Genomic DNA, 24,807 nt, shown 5'->3' with positions numbered 1-24,807 from the left:
GCAACGGGCAAGCCAAATGTGCGATGAAAACTGTGAGCCCGTACTCATGATTGATACACATCAACTCAGAAGAGATATGCAATTAACATTTATCTAGCTCAACAAAATTCAATCGAAAATGAAGCCTAATTAACTTCTGCTGCTGCTTCAATGGCAATATTTAAAGTGGATCTACTGCTCACGTGGGGCGCGTCGCGCCTTTCCTCCATTCTCAGTTTCCTGCAGGTGTGAATCGCGACGTGACTCCAATTAACGCGCTTCTGCCTGGAAAAGCGCGTCATGAGATCAGTCAGACTGAGCAGCTGCCTACCCACGACAACCATCATATCAGCCTGTCCTCCGCCTCGGCTGTCCGTCAGAGAAACTCTTCCATTCCATAGTTGGCGAATAATCCATCATATCAAACACAGAAATCTCACGTCATCTGTGAGACGATCATCGGTTGTCGTCATGCCGTCGAAACAGGCTACATTGGGGTATGTGAAGCCCGCGCAGACCACAATCGGGTGCGTTTGGCACTCGAATACCCTCATCAAGCTCTTTTTGTACTGACTTGAGTCCACAGCAAATTCTTTGGCGGAAAAGGAGGCCCGCCCCCTCAACAGACTAAGCTCTCCTTCGCGGCCAAAGCGAAGAAGCCAGAGATCAAAGATGAGGTGGAGGCAGATACTGAAATGAAGGATGCTGAGGCGCAAGAGAACTCGGACGCTTCCGAGCGTGAGCTTGAAATCTCTCTGTGTCGTTTTTCGGGAGCTAACGGTGACTAGAATCCAAGAAGCGAGCTCGGCCCACAGGCCAAGCCAATGGTCACGCCGAACCGAAATCTGAACCTGCCGAGAATGACGAAGATGATGCTCCTGTAGCCAAGCGATCGAGAAGGAAGCGAGTCAAAGTAGAAGAAGACGACGATGAGTCAGTTGAAGAACCCCTATCCGCATCGCCTCCTGCCAAAAAGACCACGGCAACAAAAGCAACCCAAAAGGTGCAAAAGAAAAGCGCGGCAGTGAAAACAGAGCAGATCGAAAAAGCCGAGGATGTTGCAATGGCAGAGGAGGATGCTACAGCCTCCTCGTCGGCATCAGATGCTGAGCTGGAAGAGGAAAAGCCCGCGATTGCAAAGAAGGCACGCGAGATGCTTCAGACGCAGCTCAAAGCAAAGGACCACAACGATCCATATCCAGACTGGAAAGCAGGGGCCCCTGTGCCGTATGCGGCGCTTTGTCAGACGTTCTCGCTGATCGAAATGACGACGAAGCGGTTGATCATGACAGAGCATTGCGCCAAGTTCCTGCGGCAAGTCATGCGCCTCACCCCGGGCGACCTGTTGCCCACGGTCCTCCTCATGATCAACAAGCTCGCCCCAGACTACGCAGGCATCGAGTTGGGCATTGGCGAATCTCTTATCATGAAGGCTATCAGCGAGGCTGGTGGGCAAACCCTGGCTGGCATCAAGGCTGAGCAGCAAGCAGTGGGCGATCTTGGTCTTGTGGCGCTGAAGACCAGGTCGAGGCAGGCGACCATACTCAAGCCCCCACCGTTGACAGTCAAGGGTGTTCATCAGGGATTGATGGCCATTGCTACAGTGTCGGGTAACGGTGCGCAGGGGCGGAAAGTGGCTGGCATCAAGAAACTACTTTCGGCAGCCGACTCTTCTGGTGTCAAGATCGACATCCACAAGGACAAGGGTGGCCCCAGCGAGGCCAAGTTTGTCGTCCGTTTTCTGGAGGGCAAACTTCGTCTCGGCTTGGCTGAAAGGACGGTGCTTGTTGCTTTGGCTCAAGCCGTTGTCTGCCACGAGGCTGAGAAGGAGGGAAAGGTACCTAGCACTTCGGATATGGAGAAAGGTGAGGCAATGCTCAAGCAGGTCTACAGGTATGGTTTGTGTGGCTCCAGTTTGGACAAGGGTGTTGACCTTCCCCAGCGAGCTTCCGAGCTACAATGTTATCATTCCCGCAATGCTGGAGGGTGGCATCATGAACCTGCCCGATACCTGCAAGCTTAAGCCCGGTGTGCCTTTGAAGCCTATGCTGGCTAAGCCAACCAAGGCCATTACCGAGGTTTTGGACCGGTTCGAGGGGCAGAAATTTACCTGCGAGTATAAGTACGACGGCGAGCGCGCTCAGATTCATTATGTTGCGAAACAGGCACCGGAAGAACTCAGCCAAGCCAAGCCGGATGCGAACCAGGAGGCTGCCGGTGGTGTCGCGGCCATCTTCTCGCGAAACTCGGAAGACCTGTCTAAGAAGTACCCTGATGTGCTAGCCAAGCTTCATACGTGGATCAAAGACGATACACAGAGCTTCGTGCTCGATTGTGAGACGGTGGCGTGGGATGTTGAGGAGAAGAAGGTGCTGCCATTCCAGCAACTGATGACACGGAAACGCAAGGATGTCAAAGCCGAGGACGTTAAGGTCAAGGTCTGTGTCTTCGCTTTTGATCTCCTCTATCTCAATGGCGAGCCCGCGGTCAAGAAAAGTCTGACCGAAAGACGAAAGCTGCTTAAGAATGCTTTCAATCCCGTTGAAGGCGAATTCGCCTTTGCGGAGTCCATGGATGGACAAGAACTCGACGAGATTCAAGTGTTCTTGGACGAAAGTGTCAAAGCGTCCTGCGAAGGACTGATGGTCAAGATGTTGGACGGACCCGAGAGTTGGTATGAGCCCAGCAAACGCAGTCGCAATTGGCTCAAGGTGAGTTGTTCCGCTCGTGACACGGACTGAACTTTTACTGACCACGCACAGATCAAGAAAGACTACCTGGCTGGCGTGGGAGATTCCCTTGACCTTGTCGTGCTTGGTGCCTACTACGGCAAAGGCAAGCGTACATCCGTTTACGGTGCTTTCCTGCTGGCGTGTTGGAACCCGAACACCGAAAGTTATGAGACGGTGTGCAATATCGGCACAGGCTTTTCTGAGCAAGTGCTTGAAGACTTGCATAAGCAACTTTCAGAAATCACCATTGACCGACCTAAACCGTTCTACTCCCACTCGAGCGGAGGCCAGCACCAACCTGACGTTTGGTTCGAGCCGCGCTACGTCTGGGAGGTCAAGACGGCGGACTTGACGCTCAGTCCTCGATACAAAGCCGGGTGGAAGGAGGGCGTCGATCCCAGTGGATTGAAAGGCATCAGTCTGCGATTCCCTCGCTTCATCAAGATACGAGATGACAAGAAGCCCGACGAAGCCACGTCCTCGAGGCAGGTCGCGGAAATGTATAGGAAGCAGGAGAGCGTAACGAAGAACAAGGGACCGTCGGTGGATGATGATTTCGAGTATTAGACTAGCAGCATGTGGCATGATCGTCGGATTCTGTATTTGCATGGGCATGTTTGGCGCTTGGGGCCTATCACTAGAGAGGGAGCATGGTACACAGGAATACAACATGTGTAAATCTCTGAGGTGATATATGAGCATATATGGTTCGAAACAAAGCCTACAACATTGAAGACTGCGCTCTCGCTTCATCTCTCTCATCGTCCTCCTCATCCTCGACTCCTAGCAAGCCTCGTTCTTCCTCTTCACCACTCTGTCTTGCTGACCCAAGTCCTCGATGACTGGTACCATCTGGCGCACTCGTGGTCCGTCTTGTCTCCGCGGCGCCATTGAGGACGTACGAAACATCCTTCTTGGTCAGGATACCCTGTAAAGTACCCCTGTCCGTAAAGAGAACATAACGCAGACCTAGTCTTTGAAAATACGACACAACCAGGTGGAGTGCCGTGCGCGAGGGCAGAGTGATAGGCGTATGGTCCATCCAAGGCCTCAAATCGAGGGTCGTCCTCGGATCCGCCAGTGGTTGATGGGAGAAGAATGTTTCCGTCTCAACGGGTAGGCTTCGAGGGGGGCGAGTCGCGGCAAGGAGGTTGTAGCTGAGCTCTGCGCGGGAGATGTATCCCAAGAGGACGGCGTCTCTCGGGTCCGACACGACGGGGAATCCGCGATAAGGGTGTGTCTCGAGAATTGTGGTCAGGGAGGCGATGGTATGACCCGAAGCGGTGAGAACCACGAGATCCTCGATCCTGGTCATGATTTGCGCCGCTGGGATGTCGGGCACGAGCATCTCCTCACTGTTGTCAAGGAAGGGATACTCGTTGAAGTGGATCCAGGACTCGTAAATGCCGCGACGTGAGAATGCATCGCCCACCCATTTGGAGACCATGACCGCGATCATGATGGGGAGGACGTATGTCAAGGCGCCGGTGAGCTCGAACATGATGACCACAATGGAGACCGTCATACGGGTGACGCCGGCGAGGAAGGCAGCAGCGCCGATGATGGCGTATGTGCCGGGGACGACGCAGGGCACGTCAGGGTCGCAGGTGGAGAAGAGGAAGAAGCCTGGCTGCGCGGTGAACCACATCTCCATAAAGATGCCAACGGCGCGACCGGTGAGGGCGCCAATGGCCATGGACGGCAGGATGATGCCAGCAGGGATGTGCAGACCAAATGTGATGGCTGCGAGGAAGAAACCGACGACAGCCGCGAGCATGAGCAGCACAATGGTGGACAGAGAGTCGGCGCCGGTCTTGCATAGACCGAGCTCGTCGTCAAGAACCTGCGAGCAATCCGCAAACAGGTTCGAGACAAGCTCGGTAGCCTGCAGCTTCATGTAGAAGTTGGGATAATTGATGACGGCCGTCAGGAGGGCCACAGCGACGACTTGGAAGATCGGACCAGGTAACCAGGCGCTGCCCTTCTTCCACCGCGCGATGGCCATGTTGAACTTGATGAACAAGCCTCCATAGATGCCCTGAATGTCGTTAGTGAGTTGTTGCAAAACAGGTATCTGGGACACATACTCCCACGATGCCAAGGAAGACATAAGGAATCATCTCAAAGCCATCCCAGTCGCTGCTGAATTTGGTCTGAAACAAGACTAGCTTGCCGGACCGGAAGGGATCGAATGCCTGGAGGGACACAGCGGCAGCCATGGCGCACACAAAACTCTGCCACATGGTCTTGTCGGGGAAGTAGTACGAAATCTGCTCCAGACTGAAGAGCACGCCTCCAATGGGGGATCCAAAAGCCACAGAGATGCCGGAAGATGCCGCTGCAGAGAGTACCTCTCTTTTCCGGGCCTCATTGTGGTTGATGCTGCTAAAGGGCTTGATGAAGAGGTTCGCGACGCAGCACGCGACGTGCACCAAGGGGCCCTCCTTTCCGAGCCACATGCCAGAGGCGACGGCGAGAATCTGTCACGGTCAGCAGGGTTCTTCGCACAAGGTGTGATCATGTGTCTCTCACCAGACCCAGTGATTTGGTCAATAACGTCCAGCCGCCCAGGAATCGTCGAATGACGAACCCTCCCAACACAGTCTTGATCTCTGGGATACCGCTGTGCTTGGCGTAGAAGGCATACTCCTGAACCAGCAGGGCCGCCACGTACGCAAAAGTAACCGAAAACAGTATGAAGAAGACGTAGCCCATGGCAAACGACCCGCCTCCTGAGCCCAGGCCCAGTGCCTCGCCCCAGGGTCTCCATCCGTCGCATTTGGAGCCCTGGTCATAACCATAGCAGCAAAAGCTCTTGCTGAGATAAAAATGACCTCCTTCGTCTCCACTTGAGCAGTACCCCTCCTTGAGATCGCCCAGCCAGTCCGACGCAGTGTTAATGGCCGCAGCAATGGCGCCGACACAAATGCCCGTGCACAGGACGATGATCCAGACCTTACTCGCGTCGATGAGATGGCGAAAGTGTCCCAGTAGGCCTCCCGCTCCTGCAGCTAGCGAGCGCAGCCGCCTGCGCTCTTTGTTGTACTCGAAAATCCAGTCGATGGCCGTTAGATCCTCGTATCCGACTCGGCGCCCTTGTCCTTCAATGTACCAGTCATGCGCGCTGGCATCTTTCGACGTAGTCAAGAAAGTAATATCGGGGACATTGTGGTCTCCGCCGCTGACGGGGGAGGGCGATCGATGGGTCGGAGTCTGCGGCTGGCCCCTGAAAGCAGCGAACAATTGCGCTGGTCCCGAGAAGATGGATGGCTTCTGTCGGCGCTTGAACGATAGGGGCGCATCTAGATCTGCATGTATAGGGTCGTCGTCGAGCACATTACGATCACTCCGCCCGATACCGAGATCGCCTACAGCATACTGGTCGTCGCTCAGAAAGTCAATCTCGTCCCGACCGTCGGGGGATGCGCTCGGGGTGTTCGCGCCAGGTGAATGCGACGAGGAGGATCCGGCGAGGAAGGGTCCGTTGCGAGGTGCGAGGGGCATGGTGCAGAGAGATTCTTATCTGACCATTGCCTTGGTCTGTATGCCTTCGCAGGGCGAACCGGGCGCGTGCGTGCAGTCTGTTGCGAATGTTTCGTCGTCTCCTAGTCTAGCCCTGGACCAAGGTAAGGCCCGTCTGTCATTGACATCAAGGTGCTTGCTTGTCCAAGCTACCTCAAGGTAGGCTAGATGCGATAAGGCCTATCTCTTATCGGCAGTGGCGCGATAAGCTTAGGCTCCACCTTCGGTACCAGCTTGACTCGCTTTACATCATCTACCACACGACTTTTGGAGGAAACATATAGCTTGGCCGAGCATTGTCATATCTGCTCAGGTGGTTTCACGAGGCTTCCATAGAGATCGCTACTGGTAGCCAAATCCAGCACCAATGGAGCCATCATCAGCCCAGGATGAAATGGCAAAACCGAAAGACCCAGCAGCGAGCCTGGATCGTATTAGACAATTTCTCAGATCCAGAGATGACACCCAGCGCTTTGTCGGACTCGCGCTCGCTAGATCTATTCTTGACAACCATTCAGAGCTCAGGGAAGACCAGCATGTCGTCAAAAGTCTATGGGAGTGTATCGAGCCCAAATTTCTGGACAGACTGCTGAAGACAGGCAGTGACCCGGCAAATCAGGAGGCAAAAGACATGCTGGATCTTTCGATATCGATCTTGCATACATTCAGTGTGCTCTTGCCCGACGAATCGAGGAGAGGTGTGAGATTTGTGGCAAGGATACCGCGAGTGATAGCTGCACTTCTGCAGAGGTCAGTACACGTACGAGCTAGCAGACGCAGCACACACTGACAGATTTGCGAAGCTCTCCAGAGACCACTACCCTCGCCCTACAGCTTCTGAGCACCTTAGCAAGCAACCCCGAGGGTGCGGCGCGCGTCAGCAAGGTCGAGGATCTCAGCCCTTTGACTGAGATTGCTCCCTCAAACCCTCTGGCGCTCAATGTCCTACGACTCTCGTGGCTCAACACCATGACTGGCCAGAATGTTACGTTGACACCTAATAAGGTAGCCGACACCTTGAAGATTCTAATACCTTCATTTTCGGGCACGGATGGCGTTACGTTACTTGAATTTCTGGGCGACTTTCTCCGGCAAGCAGATAGCAAGGTACTCCTGAACAAACCCCATTACCGTCGGTCCAAGGCTAATGAGTGCCAGCTGATACCCGCTACTGCGCCCTGGCTACCGACTGTTGTCACGTATATACAAAATCTTGTCAAGAGTCGCCCAACACCTGAAGCACGGGCGGCTTACACCAATGCCTCGGCGTCCATCCTGCAGGCATATCCCGATGAGGCTTCCAAACTCTTGTTCGCTGAGGACAGGAAAGACGAGAAGCCATCCGGCTATCTGTTCGTGAATCTCATCCTCATAGATATTCGATCATCGATACCCATGCTCCTCGAGCACCTCAACAGTCCAGAGTATCCAAAGACGTCTCGCAGGTTGGCGCTCGACTTTGACGTCGTCTCCATATTTATAGGGTTCTTGCTGAGATCTCTGGACGAAGACGGGCTCATGATCATGTCCCCAGACAGCCTGCTCAAATTACGCAAGGGCATCTCGGAGACAATGTCCGTGACCGCCGAGTATCTGCGCGACCGGTGGGATGCGTCCGTGGCGGGCGCAATGGGGCTCCATATCGATGCAAGGACAGGCGCTGCCGAGACGAGCACGGGGTCGAGGCCCACGCTGACTTGGGACTCGAAAACGAACAATGTGGACGAAGACCCGCTGACCCTTTCGTCCTTGCGGGCGCTGAGCATATGGCTGCGCGAAGATGAAAATGATACCCTTCGCAAGGAGGCAACAGGTCTGATGGACATGTTTATGGAGTTGTATCGCGGCAGTGACAAGCAGTCGGAAGATAAGCTTGACTTTAGGTCTCCTGTCTTGGTGGCGCTCGAAGCACTTGTGACCTTTGACGAGGGGCGTGACATCTTCCTCAGCCACGAGGGATGGAAACTTTTGACTTCGGATCTTGTTCGCCTCGTTGGTGAACCATGGCGAGCTGGCTCGGCGTATCAGGCACGAAGAGGGATCGACATTGTGCGTGTTCTGCTGGCGGTGGCAGAATCACAACGAACGGGGACAGAGGAGGAATGGATGGCGCTGGTCGACAACGTGCACGCGGTGAGCTCGCGGGAGGAACAGGCCGCCTCCAGCCCGTTCTTTCGAGAGTTCCAGGTCGCCGTTCTCCAGCTTTGCACGACGCTGTTCGCCAATGCGAACATGGGCATGGTGAAAAGATATAATAATAGCTTGAGCTCGCTGCTGGGTATTGCGGGCTTGGTGCAGAGGACCATTGGTGAGGACGATCCGCTGCGAGAGCCGATTGACGATGTGCTTTCCACCTTAGAGGCTGTGAGATAGTCAAGTCCTAGCCAAATGAAACAAGAACCACTGCAAGGATACCATCATACTGATGCTCCTACCGCCGCACTCTTTGTGGCTTTAACTTTGCTCTTCTTCTCTTCTGTCTTTGCCCTCTTCTTCCGTGCTCGCCGGATCTCAATCTCCAGTCGCTGCATCTTGGCGTCAACTGTCACAAGACGCGGTATGACCTCGTGTACCGCCTCTCTCGACGCAGACTGTGCAGTTCGTAGACTCGTTGGGGGAAAGAGCCCGTACCACCGGAGCGGATCGCCAAGTTTGCGTTGCTGTTCTGCATGCGGCGCTGGTTCTTCACTCTCTGCCTCAACACCGTCATCCGAAATTCCCAGTTTCCCCTCGAGCTCTTCCGCCAGCTTGTCGTCGTGGCTGGTCACTTCTTCTCCCTCTTCTTCGTGCTCCTCCTTCTCGGGCTCAGCATCAGGGATTGCATCCCCAATCGTCCACGTCATGCCATCCTCAGCGTCTTCGAATATTTGCAGCTGCCGCGAAGCCTTCATGCGAGCATCATATTGGTCGCTGCCGTAGCGAAAACCTCGTTGCGTCTCAAAGTTGGCGCGGGCGAGCTGGTAGAACATGTTGGATTGGAGCTTGGCGAGGCGGTCGCGAAGCTGGGTGTACTCGTCGAGTAGGAGGAGATGCCTCGCAAGGAGGGCATCAATGTGGGACTGGTCCATTGCGGAATGGCTCACGTCTTGAAGCGGCCGGAAAACGTAGCACGGTCGGGCAGCCTGGCGTGCAGGGGAGAGATGAAGCTGGGTTGAGGACTCGAGGTGTTAGGGTGGGTTCTGCAAGGAGGCTGGAGCTCAGAGAGACAGATTGGTAAGGTAACTTGGACTCGCCGCCGACCCTAACACGGAAGTCGACGTCAGCGATGGGCCAATGTTTGGCCTACGCACACTTTAATCAATAGCTTATAGTGAATACTCGGGTTTTTCTGGAATCTCGAAAATCTCCCGACGCTAGGCCAAAGCATTGATGGCGTTGCATATGGTATTAAGTCACGGTCAAGGGGTACCCGACAGTCACCAGCCACGCATCGCTTAGACCACGATTGATCGATTTGATTCACTTCATTGCCGTACTTAACTCAGGGTGGTAAACATTTTTTGGCCTCTTATGAGCAGGCAGGCAGCGCAGGGGCGCTCGTGGCGGTTTGCGCGAGATCAACCTCTGCATTCCTCCTCCTCACCAAGCCGGGCAGCTCGACGCCATTGCTATACTTCCACTTGGGCAGCTCTTCGGCAGCCACCGTGTTGGGGTTCTCACCAGCATTGAGGCGCGAGATGAGCGTGGAGGAGCCCGAGTTGCCGCAGCCGACGTTGAAGGCCCAGCTGACAAAGGCGCCGTACTGGTTGGCGTTGAGCACAACGTTGGAGCCAGTGTCGAGGGTGATGCAGTTCTGCGCGACCTATGATCTGGTCAGTCTCTCCCTCAGTTACGGTTCAGTTGGAGCAAGGAGGTGCGCACGGCCATATCACTTCGGAGCAGAGAGCGGCCATCAGCCTCGCTCAAGGGGATGGAGTAGGGCACATCCGAGCAGGACGAATCGGCGCAGAGATGGCCGTAGCCCACGGTAGGATAGCCGCTGGGGTCAAGGTCTGTCACTTGTTAGCTGTGTGAAACAACGGAGAGCACGAATAGAACTATACAGATGTCAGGGCTCCAACCCTCAAACTCGGCGATGAGGGAGACCGTGGCATCGTTGGCTGGGGGCCCGGTGCACTGCGCGGAGACGGCAGCCGCGCCCACGAGGCCGGTGAGGAGGGACTTGACCGTGAGGACCATGGTGTTGATGCTGTCGTTGTTTCTGTTGATTCTTTAGAGGTGCTTGAAGGGGTCTGTATCTTGTTGAGCGTGCTTTTGAGCAGCGTCGTCCACCCACCCAGCAGGCGCTGTCCCGGTTCTTATATACTCGTGGCTCCATCTTCTCCTGTGCTTCATCAAGGCCCACGAAGCTTCTGGATCGACATCGCGGGTCGCTCCAATTCCGTGCCTCGATCCACCATCTCTGTTCTCGGCAAGCCCTGCGAGCTGAATGTGGTGAGGGCGCCATACACGATGCAAGTTCCGCACCAAGTGGTGGAAGTGACGCTCCGTCGAGGCTAGCAATCGAGGATCGTCAACCAAAGAGGAAGGCAGGCGTGCGCCAAGCCTGTCGATCAATCGCATCCCGCGCGGAACGAGCTGGGCCCATCATTGCAGGGCACTGCCGGTTAAATTCTCGCGCTGCTGACTGGAAACCACAAAAAAGGTGCCATCTTGGGGTTGTATCACTACTGCGAGGCGGGGGTATCTCGATCACTCTTGTCCTATCTCGTTATGCTGCGCGATGTGGTGATAGGGTGGCTTCCTGCTGGCTTATACAGAGGCCAACAAGGCCAAGGAAACGTGCGTTAGCGCGTGCAGCCATGCGACCTCTCCGAAACCTCCATATCGTCAATTGTTTTGATCTTGAGGATGAGCCGAGGGCACACCATTACGTCAATCCACTGGCTCGAGAATAGTTCCGTCCTTGGCTTGCCCGTTCGGTTGCATGCGTCGATCAGTCGACATTCGAGGAGTGCTCTGCACTGGATCTCGTAACAGTTGGTCTGCGATCACGATGGATGCCATGACGGGATCGTAGGGGCTCAACGGACGTCTTTGCGTTTACCGCTTCGAGTGCGGTGCAACATAGTCGCCATGTCTTTCCACTTCCTCACCTCATCACCCACGGTAGACCAAGTAAATCAGCCCTCAGTGGCCCAAAGACGAGAGCAATGGCAATATCAATGTCGACTAGGAGCACACAGAGTATGTCTTTGTGCTGCATGCTGATATCATCGACAATTCTCATGCATGCGAGGGAGGGACTCAGGTAGTGACAAGCAAAAAGTCAACAGAAGCGAGCCACTTGGGCCCGTACTTGTCACCTACCATCCCAACCGTGGGGTTCAGTGCACATGGGATAATCAACGGCCGAAAAAATCAGGCGGGCACTTGTCGAGTTCTACTGGACAGGTAACTCGACCAACGGGGCAAGGGGGCTGTTGAAAAATTTGGACGACGAATGAACAAGCGGCCCCTACAGAAGTGCCAGCAGTTGAGGCTTCCGGGGATGCCCCGGTAAGGGCAGCAGAGCCCTCGGAAAGCTCTCCTACTTGGCTCCTTGGGCTGGATTAGTAGAAAGAGGATGCGACCTCCGGGAGACGTGGCGACATCCTCGGCCGCACAAAGACATACGGGCGAGCCGGACAGTGAAATGAGCCCAATCAGTGCAACAATCCTGCGGTGACGGATACAGACCGCAAGATAATGCGCAACTGCTCATCTGCCCGGTCACACCGAGCGATTGTCGAGGTAAAGGGTGTAAGAACCTGAGCAATGAGACCAGAAGCGCGGCGCCATCGAGAGCCAGCGAGACAGAAAACAGTATTGAACTTGACGGATCAGCCACGGAGTGAAGCTCACATGTTGCGTTTGCCTTGCCCCTATCCTGTTCTATGCCTGCGCAACTGTCCAGTGAAAACTGCAACACAGGCGCAGTGACAGCATAAAAGAATATCTCCTGAGGGCGATGGAGCACATGTTCGTCGCAATGCTCATTCGGTCCATTGTGGAGAAGGTAAAAGATGCCGTCGTGACAGTAGGGCCAGCTGATGCACGAACGTAGAGCAGCCTCGGGGTCTTGCTGGGGCGAAAGACGGTGTCTAGTAGCATATTCAGTCGCCAGTATCCGTAGCCGTAGGCGGGTCTCTGGTTCGCCATTCAACAGCATCGAGCTTGTCGACATGGAATCAACAAGGCGACGAAAATTTGGACGGACAGAAACCCGGCTTGAGGTCCCTGCAGCATCGTGGGCAAACCACGTGTGAATGTGCAGGGGAATGTCGCCGAGACCGTCATTTCGCGGAACAGGCCAGAAGGACTTAAGCCGTTGCTGCAGGACTGCCAAAATAGTAAACGACGTGATACGACGCTGGCAGGGGCAGGAAATGAGTGTCAGCAGCCGGCTCAGAGGGACGCTGAATGTCGTCAAAGAGCCTTTGTTTGCGAGGCTGTTCGCGGCACCTGGCGAAAGATCTTTTGTTGTCGTCGATCACTGATCAAGGTCATCAGGATATTTGTAGGAGGCCAGTAATCCTTGGAAGCGCTGTCTCGTGCGAGAAAGCTGTCTGCGCCAACCAGGCGCTCAACCTACCATTTTTGTTGGTTTCACCCTGGCTAGCCTGGGTTTTGCGCTGGAGCGTACGCTCAGCGAATCTGATGTGGAAGGAGGTGACTGGACTGAAGTCGAGGATGGAAAAGGGGCGGCGGGTGACGAAACCTATCAGAAGAAAAGGTCTCTGTGGCCAGCTGCACGGTGCCGAGTTGTGCGCTTGTTGGCTTTGCACTGCTTCCAGCCCTGTATTGCGAATGAAAAGCGTCGATCCAAAAGTACGGGCAGTGAGCAACTGGATCAAGGTTCCAGTCTAGTCCTTCCTCTTGCGGTCTCTGCAGATACACCTAAGGTCCGGATCACATCTCTCTGGAACCCCCAAGCGGCGCAAACACGGTCTAGCAGTACGTTGCCTAGTTAGTCATTAGCCTTGTGGTTAAAATGCTCGTGCCTTGTCGCACGACTCAAGTGGTGGCGGCTGACTTTCTTTGTGCAACAAGTCGACACGTCCATGCAACAACAAATCTGCGATAAGCTGACGGGCGGGCCTTATCAGCGCTGGCGGCGGCTTGCAAGGCAACGGTTTTATAAGTTCCATTGGGAGGAAGGCCTTTCGAGGCAGGCAAGAAGCTGTCGAAGCAGGAACCCCCAGTGTTAACAGATGTTAGCGCGGCCCTCTCTGTCTGCGCCTCCATAATCATACAGGCATTTGCACGGTTTACAACTTTACCTATCTGCATGTACTTTACCAATCTTCTTGGGGCATCGTGCTTGGAGTCCGAGGCGTGAGAATCTTGACACTCTCGGCCGCCTAGGCAATGACTGGTTCTCCTCGCCTACTTATATGATCGTAGGAGTCAAGTTGCTCATCGCAAGTTGGTTGGTTCCTGCCGTGCTTTTGGCGACAGATAACGTTAGTGCCTGTGAGCAAGTGCCCCTAGAACATGGAGCTCTCCGCACCAGACCCTCGCACCACCAGGCTTGCCAGCCAGCCAGCAGTCTAGTCTCCATGCGCCGCCCCAAGCCCGCTAGAGCCAAGCACTTTCATTCAACCTCACCTCCATTCACCTTCCTCCTCCTCTCGCTCGCCATCCCGAAACCCAGTGCCCCGATCGAATCCTGAACCTTGTGCCGTACATTCATTGCATCGAGGCCAGCCCCTCAAGTCTGACTGTCCGTCCAAGACACCGCCTCGCAGATCATTCGAAACACAGCCTGGCAGTAATCCTACCTCGAGATGGCCGTTGTCGCAACTATCAAGTACGTTTTCGCCCAGGTTCCCCTCTCTGTTCGTCCAATTGTCGCACCGACGGCATCGTGGAAGAAATCAATCGCGCACCTCTAGAGAGACCCGTGGCTCCCCAATACCTGCGGGATGACTTTTCGAGCGTTGTAGCGCTTGTTTGGTTGCCCCATCAATCCTCCCGTGAAGTTTCTCCTGCTGACCGTTATCGCTCTCCAGGTGCGTCGTCGTCGGCGACGGTGCTGTTGGCAAGACCTGCTTGCTCATCAGCTACACGACCAACAAGTTCCCCTCCGAATATGTTCCTACGGTCTTCGATAATTATGCCGTTACGGTCATGTACGTTTAATCCTCTTCATGATCCCTGCAGTTTGCATGCCGACTGCAAGCACAGTGCCTCACCGCCGCGGGCAGATCGCGCGATTGAACCCTGAAACGAGGAATACGAGCAGACAAGCGAGTGCAGTCGCTGACGCAGCTTCACAGGATCGGCGACGAGCCCTACACGCTTGGACTTTTCGATACCGCTGGTCAAGAAGATTACGATCGTCTGCGCCCACTCTCATATCCCCAAACCGACGTTTTTCTCGTCTGCTTCAGCGTCACTTCCCCCGCGTCCTTCGAGAATGTCCGGGAGAAGTGGTTCCCAGAGGTCCACCACCATTGCCCGGGTGTGCCCTGCCTTATCGTTGGCACGCAGGTGGATCTGCGCGACGACCCAAGCGTCCGCGACAAGCTGGCCAAGCAGAAGATGTCCCCCGTGCGCCGGGAGGATGGTGAGCGCATGGCCAAGGAGCTCGGCGCTGTCAAATATGTTGAGTGCAGTGCGTTGACGCAGTACAAGCTGAAGGACGTGTTTGACGAGGTAAGTCGATTGGCAGCAGTGGCAAGTCCGCCGTTTGATTAACGCCCCTCTAGGCGATTGTTGCCGCGCTCGAGCCGCCCGCGCCCAAGAAAAAGTCACACAGGTGTCTTATACTGTAATCGACCAACACTTGCTCTCAGACTACAACCGCAAATACCATGGACGCAAAAAGATAAGCGGCAAACGAGAAATTGATAGAGCCTGGGATTTTGATTTAGGAAACGGGCCTCGGCGGCTTGAAAGACCCGAGCAACGCAACAGCGACACACAGGAGCTATCAAACGGGAGCCTGACATACGAGACGGACACCGCCTAGCTCCCCTGGCAATGGACTGTCCGTGTGACAATCCCGCAGCGTGTTGTCTCTGACGCTCGAGGCAAAGATATCTAAGGTGTTTTTTTGACTACCCCTTTTTGTTCGTGCGCTGCTTCTTGTTCACTCTTCATCTATCTTTATGGGGTCGGGGAATCACACCAATGCCGACACGAATGATTGCTTCGATAGGACAGTTTTGGCGACCGGAGTGCAATGCAGCAATTGATATTTTCTCTCAATGACATTGATACGTAACGCATGCAAGTGACGCAGGATATGTCGGGAGCCCCATCCTTCCTGGAGAGGGTCGGGTTGGGTTGGGCTGCATTATTAGGCATGACACCGAGGCTGCCAACATGCCGAGCAAATTTCAAACAAGTGGCACGACGCAAATGGCACCTTCGATACATCAGCCTCAGGTAGGAAAATTGCTCGATATGGACTCTTGCACTGCCACATTGCGTCTATTTTGCATAGGTGCTTCTTGGGCCCCCTGATGACCTAGAAAGGCAGTTTTGTGGCATGAGCTGCAATGGCAGTTTCAGTGTCTCTCGAGGGTTGGTTGCATGCTGCACGTTCTTGTTCGGTGACAAGACATGCCTCCTAGCTCTCGTACGCTAGAATGTGCAGTGTTTAGAGTATATGTTGTAGCCCCATGATCAAAAGGATAGTGCTCGTTCATTCTCTAAGACCGCTTCCACATGCGCGAGGGGACGATAAGGATGATCCTCGAGTCGCTCGGAATGTCTCAGATAGGGCCGATCCGGAGCCGTTTTGAGTCACACTGTGCGATATTGAGTGCCCCTCGATCCATCTTTTTGTTGCCCCTCGACCCCGCCAAACAAAAATCCTGGACTCAATTTAACCTCAGCTCGAGATAGACAATTCGCGACGAGTCAGAGCGTACATCATGGCCGCCGTGCACGAACTCGCCGAGCGCGTGAAAGACGAAAGCGCCAAGATCTACATTGACACCGACACCGGCATCGACGACACAGCGAATGCCGATGGCTCGGAGCTTAAACCATACAAGACGCTCGCTTTCGCCTACATCCAGGACCTCGACAAGCCGTCGCCACCGTCATATCTCATCCGATCGTCGGTCACCGGACCGCTCACTGCCGATGAAGACCCCTCTGTGCGTCTGATCTGGAAGGAACCAGCGAAGAGCGCTGTCAAAAAGGGTCTGGCTGGCGTTGAGCAGCACAAGAAGAAGCTGGCCAAGCAGCAGCAAGCCCAAGCCGCGCAGGAGGAGCAACAGAAGCAGCGATTGAAAGTGCTTGAAGATGCCAAGAAGATTGTTCTCAAGCAAGATCCGTCGCTTCCCAAGGCCGAGAAGATCACCATTGCCAACAAGGACGTTGCGCTTGGAGAAGGCGAGAAGAAGGGTGCACGTGTCAAGGTTTCTGGTCGTATCCATCAGTTGCGAACGCAGAAACAGGTGACATTCATCACGCTCACGGACGGCTATGGTCAAATGCAGTGCCTGCTGCAGGGTGAGCTAACCAAGACATATGATGCCATGACCTTTGCCCTTGGTACCTCGCTGACCTTGTACGGCGAACTGAAGAAGGTCCCCGAGGACAAGAAGGCCCCCGACAGCCGCGAACTGCACGTTGACTACTACGAGGTCATTGGGTCATCTCCATCCGGCGAAGATGCCATCACCAACAAGGTGTCGCATGCCCAGAACCAGTGGGACCAGTCCATGCTTGACAACAGGCATCTCGTCCTGCGCGGTGATCACGCTGCCGCCTTGATGAAGCTGCGCGCACACACAGAGTGGGCCTTTGTCAAAACGTTTCACGACATGAAGTTTGTCAAGGTCGCCCCTCCTGCCCTTGTGCAGACCCAGGTCGAAGGTGGCGCCACCCTCTTCAACGTTCCTTACTACGACGAGAAGGCCTTTCTCACCCAGTCATCCCAGCTCTACCTCGAGACCGTACTCCCCAGCTTGGGCAATGTCTACTGTATCGAGAAGTCGTTCCGCGCGGAGAAGAGTCTGACCCGCCGTCACTTGTCCGAATATACCCACGTGGAGGCTGAGCTCGACTTTATCGATTTCGCCGATCTCTTGGAGCATCTGGAAGAGATCATCTGCCGTGTCATCGACGCCGTGCTGGAGGACACAGAGATGGCCGCCTTCCTGGAGGAGCTGAACCCGACTTTCCAGAAGCCTCAGCGCCCCTTTATGCGTATGAAGTACTCAGACGCCATCGAATGGCTCAACAAGCAAGATCCCCCCATTCTGAACGAGGAGGGCAACACGCACGTGTTTGGTGATGACATTGCCGAGGCGGCTGAGCGTCGCATGACAGACATAATCAACCGTCCCATCTTCCTGACGCACTTCCCCACCCAGATCAAGGCGTTCTACATGAAGAAGGACCCCAGCGATGCCCGCGTCACAGAGAGCGTCGACTGCTTGATGCCTGGCGTTGGCGAGATTGTCGGCGGAAGCATGAGGATGGAAGGCTACGAAGAGCTCATGGCAGCGTACGAGAGAGAAGGCATCCCGGCCAAGGACTATTACTGGTACACCGACCAGCGCAAGTAAGTTTTTAATGTGTGATTATTGTTAAGCTTTGACTCACATCATCTAGGTATGGAACTTCTCCCCACGGTGGCTACGGCCTGGGCCTGGAGCGATTCCTGGCTTGGCTGGCGAACCAGCACACCGTCCGCACGACGTGCCTCTACCCGCGCTTCATGGGGCGTTGCAAGCCATAGAGGGGAGAGAGAACTGATGGCGAAGAATAGAGTCTCTGGCCTGATTACTAGCCAACAGCTTAGACAGGCAAGAATCCCAAGCAGAGAGCAATCGCACTGAACCATAATGGCACCGAGCGCACGATTATTGAAACGTATCATGCCAAGACGATTCATACGAATGACAATTATGCTGAGGCAATCGGAAACATTCATTAGTTCTCTCTGATATTCCGAATACTTAATTGTGCCTAAAATCGTATCCATGGTGGGGGCTTATTATTTAATAATGGGTGGAACTCCAAGAACGCGGCAGTTTGACATTCAGGGGTTCCAGTGTCCACCCGCAGCTCACTGGAGTGGCTGCTCGAACAATTTCAACGGACACGTAGCGTCCTGCGGCGCATCGTGTTTCACTACAGCCGCACATTCATCGAATGTTCACCGCTTGCGACTCTCGATTCTTCAGTCAAGCAGGGAGTAGCCTTGAACTCGCGTAGCTGCATGCGAGCTGCACACGTCAGGCGACAGCCAGTGCAGAAAGTCTGGAGATGTCGATGGGATCCTCCCTTGAAATTCGGGGTCGTGGCGGATCCATGGGTGGCCCTGCAGGTGACCAGAACAACCAATTAAACGTGGGCCCAAGAACGATGAGCCTCCACTACTGACAGCACTGGCCAATGGTGTCTCGCACTCCCCTGTTCTAGTCATTAAACTCGACCAGCGTAGCCAATTCCATTGTCGACACCCTTTTCTAGACAACCGCGATTCTCCACCCTGTTCTGATTCAATCAATTCCCATGACTCCATGAGCCCATTCAGGCAGTCCGTCAGTCAGTCTCCTTTCCTTTGTGGAGTGCTCGAGCATGGCTGGCTGCTGGCTCACGGTTCACGCGTTCGTTTCTTCCCTCACCTCACCATCCCTCCAGACCAGGTCCTCATCACCACTCCTCTCCTTCGCAGGCCTTTCGCCTTTTCCTCACCCTCACTTTCGAGGATTTCCTTCATTCACCATTCTTTCCTTCTTTACGCTCGCTCTAGCACGTACATTCCACCTCCCCGGTCGTCCTCACTCGCTCGCACGGCCGTACCTTGGCTGTCCCGCCCTACGCATCATTGTTACTATCTTAATTTGGGAGAGCACTCGAGCCCCCTTCCCTAGCTAGTACGGTGGCTCCTTTTGTTGGTCGCTGTTGATCTCGGAGGTGGTCCGTTCTTTTTTCACGAAGCCAGACCCAATCCCGTTCTTTCCATTTCTCCCCTTTCCCACTACCAACTACTATTGTCTTTGTTCCTGTACTTTCCCACTTGCTGCGAGGGTCGACGACCTCAGTCCGACTTGTCCAAGCCGAACTGTGTGGTTCTCTTCAGTCGCGACTGCCCAAACAGGTACGATTCATTCCTTCAAGGCACGTCAACAGCTCCCAGGTCTCGTACCAGTGCAATCTCAGCCTCCAGTCCTATTCGAGCTTCTTCTCCTTCAACCTCAACCTCAACCTCAACCTTGTCACCTACTCCTCTCCTTGTCTACGCTCTCTGGTCGAATCCCTGCAAGATTTCTTATCCTAATCACTACTTAACAGAATTATTCGCCGCCGGTTGTTTTCAAACGTCGCGTACCGACCTTAGCTCGACCGTACCTACTGTTGCTACGCCTTACTGCAATTTGCATTCACTTTGCTCGATCGATTTGACCAGAATATCGATACCTGTTGGATACCTTACATTCCTTATAATACGCTTGCAAGCATTCAGATATCTGGTACACTTCTGTGTACATTGGTAGATTTATTTTGGACCAAGCCCCTTTTCTCGAGTCGCCTATCCTCGAGTCGAGCCTCGGACATTTTGCGTCGCGTGCCCTCCACCAGGCACGCTTACCCTTCAAGACGGCTGTTCTATCGCAAAACGGGCGGGACACACAGGTCCCCCCTCATCTCTTCAGCATGCAGGATCTCACCGGGGCTGTAGGCCAGGGCCGTGGCTCCAATGGACACCACGGTGTACGATTCGGCCATGCTTCGAAGCCATCAAACAGCGACACTGGCTTCTCGCACGGAGCCTTTACATCGAACGTCTCGGGATTTGCTGACCGCCACCCTCGTCGTGGCAATGTCCCCTCTCTGAACACCCAGACGATGAACCAGGCACAGGCTATACCTGCGGCTGGTGCCGATATTGCAACACCTGGTACTGCTTTCGACATGCAATTTACACCCTTGCTGCCGTCCCAGCTGCTCCTCGGAAGTCCGTTTCAGCCTGGATCCCCCGGTGCATTCAGCAGCCCTCAGTTCCAGCAGGTGCACAATTTTCAGGCTCAGGGTCAGCAGCAGCAGCAGCAGCAACAACAGCAGCAGCATCAGCAACAGCAGAGCCAGATGAACCACCAGCGGAATGCTGGCATGGCCAGCCCTGTTCAGCAGAACATGTCCCCTCAGCAGTATCAGGCCATGGTTTCGCCCTCCGCCTATGGTGCTCCTCACTTCTATGCGGCCCCTCAATCACCTACGGGCAACTACTCGATGCAGCCGCCGATGCAGCCTAGCTCGCCCGTTCACATGAACGCAGGTGCGGTCACTGGCACCAGCCGCACTGTGTATCTGGGCAATATTCCACCTGATACTGTAGCCGAGGAAATTCTGGGTCACATTAGGAGTGGGCAGATTGAATCCGTCCGTCTGTTGCCGGACAAGAACTGTGCTTTCATCTCCTTCTTGGATGCTAGCTCCGCCACCCACTTCCACTCTGATGCCATCTTGAAAAAGCTCTGCATCAAGGGGCAGGATATCAAGGTCGGTTGGGGCAAGCCGTCTCAGGTTCCGACCTCGGTGGCATTGGCTGTGCAACAGTCCGGGGCCTCACGCAACGTCTACTTGGGCAACCTGCCCGAGGATATCGCCGAAGAGGAGATACGCGAGGATCTGGGCAAGTTTGGTGCTATTGATACCATCAAACTTGTCCGTGAGAAGAATATTGCTTTCGTGCACTTTCTCTCCATTGCGAATGCCATCAAAGCCGTTGGCCAGCTCCCGCAGGAGCCCAAGTGGCAGGCTCCTCGCCGCGTGTACTACGGCAAGGACCGATGCGCCTACGTCTCCAAAACACAGCAGCAGAATGCCGCCCAGTATCTGGGTATCTCTCCGGGCTATGCTCACATGCTGACAGGTGCTGACCGTGACTTTATCTCCAGCACCCTGGCTCAGCAATCGGTGGCTGCTGCTGCTGTCGCCACTACTGCCGGTGGCATCAACAACCTCGGCAACCGTACGATTTACCTGGGCAACATTCACCCCGAGACGACGATTGAGGAGATTTGCAACGTTGTGCGAGGGGGGCTCTTGCATCATATCCGCTACATCCCGGACAAGCACATTTGCTTCGTCACTTTCATCGATCCCACAGCCGCCGCTTCATTCTACGCTCTGAGCAACCTCCAAGGGCTAATGATCCATAACCGACGACTCAAGATCGGCTGGGGCAAGCACTCTGGTGCTCTCCCGCCTGCGATTGCCATGGCTGTTAGCGGCGGCGCTTCTCGGAACGTGTACATTGGCAACCTGGACGAGACTTGGACGGAGGAAAGACTGCGCCAAGACTTCTCCGAGTACGGCGAAATCGAACTCGTCAATGCTCTTCGGGAGAAGAGCTGTGCTTTTGTCAACTTCACTAACATTGCCAATGCCATCAAGGCCATTGAGGCGGTGCGTGGAAAGGAGGAGTACAGGAAGTTCAAGGTGAACTTTGGCAAGGATCGCTGTGGCAATGCGCCCCGCCAGATGCACAACTCACAATCGCCCCGTGGTGACGGCGGCACATCGCCGCCTCCCCAGGGCGACAACGGCCGTGGTGGTTCGCCCACCGGGCAGTTTGGAGTGAACAACAACCCTCTGACAATGTACCTGAACCAGTTGTCCCAGCAGGCACAGCAGCAGCATCACCAGCAGAACTATGCCGCTCAGCAGAGCGCCCTCTTCGGATCCTCTCAGCAGTCCCCCAGTGACCTCGGCATCGACGTTGCCCCACAGATCCAACAGGCGCAGCTGGGCGGCCACGGTCAATCCGCCAGCATCTCGAACGGGTATCCAGCGAATGGTGCCATGTCCGGCGCGACGACGATTGGTGGACTGCTGGCTCCCAATGCTCGCGGCCAGCACAACCGAGCCGTCAGCCTGCCCGCTCTTGCACCTGGTTTCGAGAACGGAGGCAACAGCCCCAACAGCGTCCCGGGTAGCAATGGAAGTGACGGCGAGCGTCGTGGCCATGGATACCAAGCCAGTTACGGTGGGATGGGAGGCGGTTTCGGCCTCGCCATCCAGGGCGGCCTCAACGGCTGGGTTGAGGAGGAAGTGGCCAACTAATGGGTGATGAAGGATGTGGATAGGAATGGAAGCAAAAGGAGAGGGAATGATTATACATTTTTGTAATTGTGGCGGGGAATCTAGGCCTGCCCTAATATTTGCCGGAGCTGTTTTTTGTTCTCATAGGGAACTTTGTTCGGATTGTACGCACTCCTTGCCTTGTTGCTGGTGGATTATGCCACTTGGGAGCCAGGCAAAGACGTCAAGGACCTAGGGAAAAGGCTCAAAACTGGGGGGTTGAGTTGGAGCGAGTGGGTTCCGCTATGATTGAGATGGGCACATAGTTATTTTGCCGTACATGTTTCCTGGCGCCCAATGCTTGGTATAGAATATTCACACGTAGTCTCGCCGATCGAAAGCGTTCATGATTATTTATAATCTGTGTCTGTCTAGTCTAGCAGATAGGGGTCAGGTTGGTTCGATTTAGACAAGCTATTCTACACAAACGTTCTGATTAAAACCCGGACGGCTGATTTTTTTCCGGGAATGGCGTTTCGTTGATGTTGATGCGGCACTGCTGGCGCCAGTCGACAGGAGTGAACTTGTCTACGATGGACTTGAAGGCCGCCTGCGGCATTTAGCATGTTTATACTGACTGATTACGCGGAAGATACTGATATGAAGATCACCGGAATAACAAGTTAAAGGGGGGGAAACATGGTTCAGTGTACGTACCAAAGTGCAGAAGGACTCGTCGCCTTCGAGGTGGTTGCCCTGTTGTTTACATCCTGGGACGGTCACGGGCTCATCGTTGTAGCGGACGCGCACGTAGTAGCCCTCGAGCCGCTCTCTCTCGGCTGGCGTCAGGTCGAACATTTTGGTACGACCGATGCCGCCGGCCGGAGGGACGCCAGCCGGTGAGAGGCTGGGCTTCCCGCTTGCCCCGAAGAGGGAGGCGAGCCAGGAACCAGTGGTCGGGGCCGCGGGCGGTGGCCTGTCTGGCGCTGTCGTGTGACGAAAGAGCTCAATGGCAATGTGGCTCGTAAAGGGCGGCCACTGCTTGTGACCAAAGGTGCCGAGGGAGGAGAGGATGGCGGCGAGGGTGGTGTCGTGGCAGCCGGAGAGACCGAAGCGCACGGCGGGCGCGTGGCCCTGTCCGCGTCGCTGCAGCTCGTACTGGCCGTCGGCGGTGGTCTGCTCCACGGATCCGACCATGCGGGCGACAACGTCGCCCAGGAGACCGCCGATGCCTAGGGTGCGGTACTCCTCGGACTCGCGGTAGCCGGCGTACCACTCCTCGACGCCAATGGTCTCGATAATGTCCTTGACCTTGGGGTCGTAGAAGGCCTTGGGGAGCTTGGTGTCCGGGCCGTGGGCGTAGGTCGCGTTCATAGTGTCCATGATGCCGGAGAGGCGGGGCTTGCCGTCGACGGCGACGCGGGCGGATGGGTCAGGGAGGTACCGGCCCAGCTGCCGCGTGAGGTAGTCCATCTCGGGGGAATCGTTCCAGCGCTCGGCGGCGCGCTGGGCAAAGGCGCGAGCGAGGATGGCGAAGCGGCGGCAGTTGCCTTCATTGGGAAAGAGGGTCTCTTCCCCGATGGCGCGGGCGAGGACGTTGACGGGTGGTAGGTCGGGGGCCCTGTTGGCGGGCGGGTAGAGGCCGTGAAGGGTCTGCTGCATGCTCTCGAGAGCACGCTGGATCGGGGTGGCACGGAGGTAGAGGGTGTCGACGTTGTCGGCGTCGAGGGAGGGGGCGAGGAAGCCGAGGCGGTCGACGTAGAGGGCGCGCAGGCGGCGGCCGAGATGGGTGGTGGTCGCGCGGCCCTTGTCAGTGAGCATGCCCATGTCGCAAATGTCGTCGAGCTCGCCGTGCTTGCCGGCGGCGATGATGGGGGCGTCCTTGTGGCTCATGGTCTCGAGGCGCCGCTTCCAAGCGAGGGTCGAGAACTGGGCGTCGGGGCTGGCGTCGGGGTGGTCGACGTCCATGACGGCGGAGCGCAGGTGGCGGACGGCCTTGCAGTAGGGCCAGAAGGCGGGGAGACCATGTTCCTGGAAGCGCGGCGTCACGGGCGTGCGCTCGCCGTGGCGGAGGAGGATCTGGACATTCTGCAGTTGGAGGGACGGCGGGTAGAGGGCGGCAAGTTCGGCGTCGGTGTAGGGGGGCCGGGGCTGTAGGGTGGTCATGTCGACGACTGGGCTGGGCTGGACTTGGTGAGGGCGAGGGTGAGGCTGAGGCCAGCGGGGGTTGGATAGCTTGGGGCGTGGAATGTGATCCTGGCCCAGTTGAGCGGGCGAGCGAGCGACGATAGATGGGTTCAGGAGTGAGTCCAGTCCACTGCAGTGAAGCTCGCCAGCCGTCACTGGATCGGCGACGCGGGCAGTAACTCAATTGCGGGTCGAGGTTTCTCCGGATTTGCGTGGACTACGTAGCACCGTAATTAGGTGGATGAGGCTTCGAACGGTGGGCTCGGAGCTGGAGGAGGAGGGACTGGAGTTTGCTGCGGAAACATTGTAGTTGCGCGAAGTCATTTTGGAGTGACAGGACGACCAGATTCTGCGCTACAAACGGTGATGTTGGTCTCTTCGTGCAAGTTTGCAGTCAAAGAGGCAT

The 24,807-nt window shown here is 55.5% G+C and overlaps 8 protein-coding genes across 8 annotated transcripts; 4 read left to right on the top strand and 4 right to left on the bottom strand.

The window, feature by feature from the left end:
- Positions 1 to 450: 450 nt before the first annotated feature.
- J7T54_000783 (DNA ligase (Polydeoxyribonucleotide synthase)) lies at positions 451 to 3,278 on the top strand (the record flags this gene model as incomplete). Its single annotated transcript, XM_051509759.1, has 5 exons — positions 451 to 506; positions 566 to 717; positions 768 to 1,872; positions 1,922 to 2,690; positions 2,742 to 3,278. The coding sequence occupies 5 exons, from the start codon at positions 451 to 453 to the stop codon at positions 3,276 to 3,278; spliced, it is 2,619 nt and encodes an 872-aa protein (XP_051359250.1).
- Positions 3,279 to 3,432: 154 nt separating this feature from the next.
- Positions 3,433 to 6,215, bottom strand: J7T54_000782 (Chloride channel; the record flags this gene model as incomplete). Its single annotated transcript, XM_051509758.1, has 3 exons — positions 3,433 to 4,749; positions 4,799 to 5,191; positions 5,244 to 6,215. 3 exons carry the CDS (start codon positions 6,213 to 6,215, stop codon positions 3,433 to 3,435), a joined length of 2,682 nt encoding a protein of 893 aa, XP_051359249.1.
- A 385-nt stretch (positions 6,216 to 6,600) lies between these two features.
- J7T54_000781 (uncharacterized protein) lies at positions 6,601 to 8,606 on the top strand (the record flags this gene model as incomplete). Its single annotated transcript, XM_051509756.1, has 2 exons — positions 6,601 to 6,983; positions 7,037 to 8,606. 2 exons carry the CDS (start codon positions 6,601 to 6,603, stop codon positions 8,604 to 8,606), a joined length of 1,953 nt encoding a protein of 650 aa, XP_051359248.1.
- Positions 8,607 to 8,650: 44 nt separating this feature from the next.
- J7T54_000780 (Vacuolar ATPase assembly VMA22) lies at positions 8,651 to 9,301 on the bottom strand (the record flags this gene model as incomplete). Its single annotated transcript, XM_051509755.1, has 1 exon — positions 8,651 to 9,301. The coding sequence occupies one exon, from the start codon at positions 9,299 to 9,301 to the stop codon at positions 8,651 to 8,653; it is 651 nt and encodes a 216-aa protein (XP_051359247.1).
- A 440-nt stretch (positions 9,302 to 9,741) lies between these two features.
- J7T54_000779 (Lysozyme-like protein) lies at positions 9,742 to 10,412 on the bottom strand (the record flags this gene model as incomplete). Its single annotated transcript, XM_051509754.1, has 3 exons — positions 9,742 to 10,035; positions 10,095 to 10,225; positions 10,295 to 10,412. The coding sequence occupies 3 exons, from the start codon at positions 10,410 to 10,412 to the stop codon at positions 9,742 to 9,744; spliced, it is 543 nt and encodes a 180-aa protein (XP_051359246.1).
- Positions 10,413 to 14,002: 3,590 nt separating this feature from the next.
- On the top strand, positions 14,003 to 17,919 carry J7T54_000778 (Asparagine--tRNA ligase; the record flags this gene model as incomplete). The annotated part of the gene is made up of 6 exons (XM_051509753.1): positions 14,003 to 14,025; positions 14,228 to 14,347; positions 14,495 to 14,873; positions 14,927 to 14,976; positions 16,090 to 17,742; positions 17,793 to 17,919. 6 exons carry the CDS (start codon positions 14,003 to 14,005, stop codon positions 17,917 to 17,919), a joined length of 2,352 nt encoding a protein of 783 aa, XP_051359245.1.
- A 1,925-nt stretch (positions 17,920 to 19,844) lies between these two features.
- On the top strand, positions 19,845 to 22,256 carry J7T54_000777 (RNA-binding protein-like protein; the record flags this gene model as incomplete). The annotated part of the gene is made up of 1 exon (XM_051509752.1): positions 19,845 to 22,256. One exon carries the CDS (start codon positions 19,845 to 19,847, stop codon positions 22,254 to 22,256), a length of 2,412 nt encoding a protein of 803 aa, XP_051359244.1.
- A 454-nt stretch (positions 22,257 to 22,710) lies between these two features.
- J7T54_000776 (putative histidine acid phosphatase) lies at positions 22,711 to 24,556 on the bottom strand (the record flags this gene model as incomplete). Its single annotated transcript, XM_051509751.1, has 2 exons — positions 22,711 to 22,824; positions 22,932 to 24,556. Coding segments are annotated over 2 exons (1,739 nt in total), but the record flags the coding sequence as incomplete, so codon positions are not given.
- Positions 24,557 to 24,807: the final 251 nt, after the last annotated feature.

Source organism: Emericellopsis cladophorae, assembly GCF_022114955.1.
Source record: "Emericellopsis cladophorae strain MUM 19.33 chromosome Unknown NODE_69_length_108160_cov_118_120611, whole genome shotgun sequence".
Taxonomy (NCBI): Eukaryota; Fungi; Ascomycota; class Sordariomycetes; order Hypocreales; family Bionectriaceae; genus Emericellopsis; species Emericellopsis cladophorae.
Note: the sequence above shows the minus strand (reverse complement) of the source record. Positions and strands in the feature narration are given on the sequence as shown.